Below are 6,214 nucleotides of genomic sequence, written 5' to 3'. Positions count from 1 at the left end.
CTCAAATGTTTGAGTGTTGAAGTATGACGCCTCGAGCACTTGATTGTTCCTCTCATTTCGTCCTTTTCCTGTAAAGGAAAAACATACAGGACTCGGAGGTACGATTATAGATGAAGACTGCTTAACCCGTTTGAATTTCTATCAGAATAATTGTAACCATAAGCCAAGAAGTTTAATTTATTCCACGTGCCATACAGGTTGTGACTCATCATTTAGTACGGGTTGGCGTTTTGCCTATCATCTAAAATCGTTAGTAAAATTTTAACAATTCAAAAATTAAATTTTAAAATGCGGATACCTGACCGTAGGTATTCTTCAGAAATAATATCTCTTCAGATGAACAACATTCCAATGTGACTGTAGTATCTTGCCATCCATTGTTTCTAGCTCATATGCTCCTTTACCTGCAATATCATGAATTCTATAGGGTCCTTCCCATGTTGGACTTAATTTCCCCGAGTTAGCTGCCTTCGTAGATTGAAAAACCTTTTTAAGCACGAAGTCCCCATTTTTGAAGAATCTGAGGCGTGTTTTTCGGTTGTAGTATCGTTCTATGACCTGCTTCTGTGCTACCATTCTTATTAGTGCATCTTCTCTTCTTCCTTCAAGTAAATCAAGATTTACACGCATTTCCTCGTCATTAGATTCTTCTGTCGCCTGTGTGAATCGTGTACTCGGCTCTCCTATCTCAACTGGAATTAAAGCTTCAGCTCCATAAACCAAGTAAAATGATGTTTCTCCTGTACTTGTTTTTGCTGTTGTGCGATATGCCCATAAAACACCAAGTAACACTTCTGGCCAATTACCTTTGGATTCCTCTAAACGCTTATTTAAATTGTTGATAATGACTTTGTTTGTTGACTCAGCTTGCCCATTACCCACCGGATGATAAGGTGTAGACGTAATCCTTTTAATCTGCCAACTTTGAAAGAATTCTATGATTTGAGTGCCTATAAACTGAGGACCATTATCACACACGATCTCCTTTGGCACACCGAATCGGCATATGATATTCCACCAAATGAAATCTTTAACTTCCTTTTCTCGCACCTGTTTAAATGCTCCTGCCTCTATCCATTTAGTAAAATAATCAGTGAGTACGAGCAAAAATTTTACCCATCCTTTTACTTGTGGTAGTGGTCCCACGATATTCATCCCCCATTTCATAAATGGCCATGGTGCAATGACCGGATGTAATAACTCCATGGGCCTATGCATATTATTACCATACCTTTGGCATTTATCACATCTAGCTACGAAACTTTCCACTTCTTCTTCCATTTTGGGCCAATAATAACCTGCCCTAATTAAGGTTCTTACCAATAACCTTCCTCCTGCATGATTCCCACAATGCCCCTCGTGTATTTCTCTCATTACGTATTCCGTCTGAGAAGGTCTGCGGCATCTTGCTAAAGGACCACCAAATATTTTTTGGTAAAGATTGTCTTGCTTTAAGCAATACCGAGCAGCCTTTTTTCGAACCACGTCAGCTTTTTTCTTATCTTCAGGGACGGTACCATACTGCAAAAAAGCAATAATCACATTCCTCCAATCCCAAGTTATTAAAATTTACCTCATTCTTATCGAGGTCAAGAACTGAATGAAACAAATGAATAACTGAAGCATTTTCATTGCTTGCCACGTCTGCCGTAGATGCAAGATTAGCTAGGGTGTCGGCTTCAACATTTTCATCCCTTGGTATTTGTGTTACTTTCCAGGTTTGAAATTGCTTTATCAAATCCCGTACCTTCTCTAAGTATTGCTGCATCCTTGCTTCCTTGGCCGTATAAGTCCCCAGCATTTGATTAACTACGAGCTATGAATCGCTTTTGATTACAATCTGATTTATGCTAAGTTCTCGTGCCAGTTCTAAACTTGCAATCATAGCTTCATACTCTGCCTCATTGTTAGTTATAGAATGACATTTTATGGCTTGTCAAATGGTTTCACCCATAGGTGGTACCAAAACAATCTCTAAACCAACACCCTTTACGTTAGATGAACCATCAGTAAACAAGGTCCAAGTTCCTGGGTTAGCTCCGTTGAACACCTGCAACTCTTTTTCTGCTTCTAATTGAATCCCTTGGCTAAAATCAACCACGAAATCAGCTAACACTTGAGATTTTATAGTAGTTCTAGGTTGGTAGGTGATATCATATTCACTTAATTCTATAGCCCATTTAGCTAACCTACCTGACAATTCATGCTTATGTAATATATTGCGTAATGGATGAGCGGTTACTACAGCAATAGGATGACATTGAAAATAAGGCCTTAATTTTCTAGATGTCATGATTAATGCAAGTGCAAGCTTTTCCAATTGAGGGTATCGTGTCTCCGCATCTAACAAAGATTTGCTAACATAATAGATTGGAGATTGTTTACCTTGGTCCTCACATACTAAAACAGCACTTACCCCTACTTCTGAAACAGCAAGGTAGATGAGCAGTCTTTCCCCAGCCTTTGGTTTTGCGAGCAATGGTGGATTTGATAAGTATATCTTCAAATTTTTGAGTGCCTGCTGACATTTCTCGTTCCATTCAAAGTGATCTTGCTTTTTAAGAGCTGAAAAGAATTTAAAGCACTTTTCTGATGATTTAGAAATGAATCTTCCCAAGATTGTAATTCTTTCTGTCAACCTCTGTACTTCTTTTTTGCTTGAAAGCATATCAGGAATTTCTTCAATGGCCTTAATCTGTGCAGGATTTACTTCAATACCATGGTTAGAAACAAGAAAACCCAAAAACTTACCTGACGCGATACCAAATGCACATTTCTCCGGATTTAATTTCATATTAAATTTGCGCAAAATCTGAAATGTATCAGACAAGTGTGATATATGATCTCTCGAATGCTGAGTTTTAACGAGCATATCGTCTATATAAACCTTCATGGTTTTTCCCAGATGTTCTGGAAACATTTTAATAACCAGCCTTTGATATGTTGCACCAGCATTTTTGAGACCAAAAGGCATTACTTTATAACAGTAAGTCCCCCTGTCTGTTATGAATGAAGTTTTTTCCTCATGGATCCATTTTGATATGATTTTACCCTGAATATGCATCTAAAAAACTTAATAGTTCATGCCCTGCAGTAGCATCAATTAGCTGATCTATATGTGGTAGTGGAAAAGAATCTTTAGGACAAGCTTTATTAAGGTCTGTGTAATCCACACAAACTCGCCACTTACCATTCTTCTTTGGAACCACAACAGTATTGGCTAACTAATTAGGATACTTTACCTCGCGGATGGATCCAATCTTTAGCAATTTTTGAACTTCTTCTTGAATCACCTTGTTCTTAAAAGTTCCTTGCTTTCTTTTCTTTTGTTTGACAGGAGGGTACGTTGGGTCTTCATTCAATTTGTGAGTCATTACCTCCGGTGGTATTCCTGTCATGTCAGAGTGGGACCAAGCAAAACAGTCCACGTTAATTCTCAAAAATTCAATTAACTTACCTCTCATGCCTTGGCTTAGATTGGCCCCTACGAAGACTTTCTTATCATGCCATTGTATAATAACATCACAACCACCAGTTCTTCAATTGTTGTTTTGATATTTTCATTTTCTTCTGGTTCTTGAATGGTATCAGGCCTTGAATTCACATCTATCCGCCCTTGTTCAGTTGAGGTTTGTGTTGTGGTGCCCTCAACTGTCTTCTGTGATTGCTATTTTTCTTCTTTTTTCGTACTTGAATCTGCTACAGAGTTGATGCTCCTGGATGTATGTTGATCCCCGCGGATTTGACATATTCCCCATGGTGATGAAAATTTAATAACTTGATGCAAGGTTGAAGGAACGACATCCATTTCATGGATCCATGGTCTCCCAAGGATCATATTGTAAGCCATCCCCATATATACTACTTGAAACTTTGTGTCTTTGACAACTCCTTCTGCGAATGTGGTAGTGTTACTTCTCCTTTCGTCACAACACTAGAATTGTCAAATCCAGATAAAGTATGCGCCTTTGGTATTAATTTATCCTCAGCTTGCATCTAACGTAATACTCTTAGCAAAATAATGTTCACGGAACTACCTGGATCAATCAAAACTCGTTTCACATTAGTATCATGTATAATTAAAGATATTACCAGGGCATCGTTATGAGGAGATAATACGCCATCCGCATCAACATCATCAAATATAATGTTGTCTTCCTCTAATACATGTCTCACCTGTTTCCCTTGGGTAATTGTGACTTCGGAAATTTTATTAGCTGGAGTGTACGTTACACCATTGATGTCTTCACCCCCGTTTATAACGTTGACGGTCCTTTTGGGAGAATGTGGTTTAGGTGGTTCCTGCCTATTCTTCATGTAAGCTTGCTTACCTTTCTCACTGAATAACTCGGTGAGGTACCCTTGTTTTAATAAATGATCAACTTCACTTTGTAAAAATCTACAGTCTGCTGCTTTATGCCCGTGATCATTATGAAACTCACACCAATGATCAGGGTTGCGCCTGTTTGGATTTGATCTCATCTCTTTTTGGCCACCGTACCTTGTCACCCATGCTTCTCAAAACAGCTACGAGCTCGGAAGTGCTCACATTGAAATTGTAACCGCCAAATCTCGCCTTCAAATCTCTATCATCATCTCGTGACTCATGGGTGTTTCGATCATTCCTAAATCTTGATAAAGAGCCTGACTCTCTATTCCTTGATCTGTGATCATACCTTTGATTGTCCTGTTTTGACCGTGAATCTTTTCCCGCAGGTCCCATGTATGGCTCGTACCTATTTTTATCAGACCTTTTTCAGTTTCCGCCCGTCTCGAACTTACTTTTTCTTCTTTTTGGAATCGTGGAACAATATCTTCTTCTATCATTAGCTTCGTTCTATACTTGTTGTAAATGTCATTCCATGTTGTAGCTGGGAATTTACGAAGACTTTCCTTGAGTCGCCTCGTAGCTTCTGAGCTCTTTTCATTCAAATTACTTGTGAAAGCTATAGCTACCCAATTATTAGGTACACTTGGTAATGTCATTCTTTCACGTTGGAATCTGTCCACGAACTCCTTAAGCAATTCTGAGTCCCCTTGCTTGATCTTGAAAATATCTTCCATTCTTTTTTCGACTTTTTGAGCTCCAGAGTGTGCTTTGATGAAAGAATCTACGAGCTCAGCAAAAGGTTTTATAGAATTTTAGGGTAAAAGAGAATACCATGTTAATGCACCCTTGGTGAGTGTTTCACCGAATTTTTTGACTAATACTGATTCATTCTCCTGCTTGGTCAAGTCATTGCCTTTTATGCCTGTTGTGAATGTAGTCACGTGGTCTAATGGGTCTGTTGTTCCATCGTATTTTGGAATATCAGGCATTTTGAATTTCTTTGGAATTGGTAGGGGAGCAACACTTGGCTTCTAGGGTTGTTGCGAATATTTATCCGTATCTATCGCTTTGATTACGGGCGGCACCCCAGGTATTTGTTCTATGCGGTCACTTTGCTCCTTGAGTTGTTTCTGCAATGTTAGTACTAAATTTTGTAAATCAGAATTGACTAAGTTACCTGGTTCTCCCTCCTGTGATTCGCTAGGGGTTCCACCGCTACCTTAATTAACAAGCCCGGAACGAGAGTTCTCCAAAGTGTTGTTATTTGGAGTGGGTGTGGGTGGTGCAGCAGGTAACTAGCTAGCAAAAGCCTCAAGAGCTTTATTGACCTGTGCAGCAATTAGTTTCTGTAAAGCTTCATCGATAGCTTCAACATTTTCAAATTGAGTATTTTCATTTGTATGAGATCCATCAGGAGAGCCTTCACGAGACCGTCGAGGAGAGCCTCGTGGAGAAGGGTCAGGGTTTGATTACCTTGTGGATTTCCCTGAAGTTGTTGGTTTCCTTGAATGTTGTCATTGTTGTTCGACATGGTTGATGCAACAAGGAAAGTTAAGCTAAAAGAGGATAGATTATTAGATTCCCGGTAACGGAACCAATTTTTTTAACTAAAAAATAGGATTTCGGTCAAAGTTTTAATTTAGAAGAATTCGGGTTACTGATAATCAAAAGAAAGTAATTTGGCTAGCAATAAGATAATCAGAAGAAAAGCAAGTAAATCGGTATATTCAGATAATATTTTGTGTCCCTACAATTGATCCGTTCTCTCCCTTTTATAGCTATTTTAGAGATATGTGTTTTGCCTTTGTCATAATAAGGCCATTATGGACAATTAAAGACATTAAATGCTACGTTACATAATCATTGCATTTAATGCAGATTCTC

General features: G+C 38.7%; 1 protein-coding gene across 1 annotated transcript; it reads right to left on the bottom strand.

Annotated features, from left to right (window-relative positions):
- Positions 1–315: 315 nt before the first annotated feature.
- On the bottom strand, positions 316–4,482 carry LOC138887754 (uncharacterized). Its single transcript, XM_070169534.1, has 7 exons — positions 4,038–4,482; positions 3,243–3,391; positions 2,888–3,052; positions 2,190–2,695; positions 1,964–2,087; positions 1,321–1,521; positions 316–915 (listed from the first exon to the last, which is right to left on the bottom strand). Exons 1-7 carry the CDS (start codon positions 4,480–4,482, stop codon positions 316–318), a joined length of 2,190 nt encoding a protein of 729 aa, XP_070025635.1.
- Between the last annotated feature and the right edge of the window lie 1,732 nt (positions 4,483–6,214).

The sequence above is a fragment of the Nicotiana sylvestris genome, chromosome 3 (assembly GCF_000393655.2).
Source record: "Nicotiana sylvestris chromosome 3, ASM39365v2, whole genome shotgun sequence".
Classification (NCBI taxonomy): domain Eukaryota; kingdom Viridiplantae; phylum Streptophyta; class Magnoliopsida; order Solanales; family Solanaceae; genus Nicotiana; species Nicotiana sylvestris.
This window is presented reverse-complemented; position numbering and strand designations above follow the sequence as displayed.

What these genes read in the sequence shown, in the direction of transcription:
- LOC138887754 (XM_070169534.1), bottom strand. Translation starts at nt 4,482, where the DNA reads ATGAGATCAAATCCAAACAGGCGCAACCCTGATCATTGGTGTGAGTTT. An exon ending in ACGAGTTTTGATTGATCCAG is followed by an intron (nt 3,392 to 4,037) that starts GTAGTTCCGTGA and finishes CTGACATGACAG; the next exon opens with GAATACCACCGGAGGTAATG. An exon ending in AAGCATGAATTGTCAGGTAG is followed by an intron (nt 2,088 to 2,189) that starts GTTAGCTAAATG and finishes GGTTGATTTTAG; the next exon opens with CCAAGGGATTCAATTAGAAG.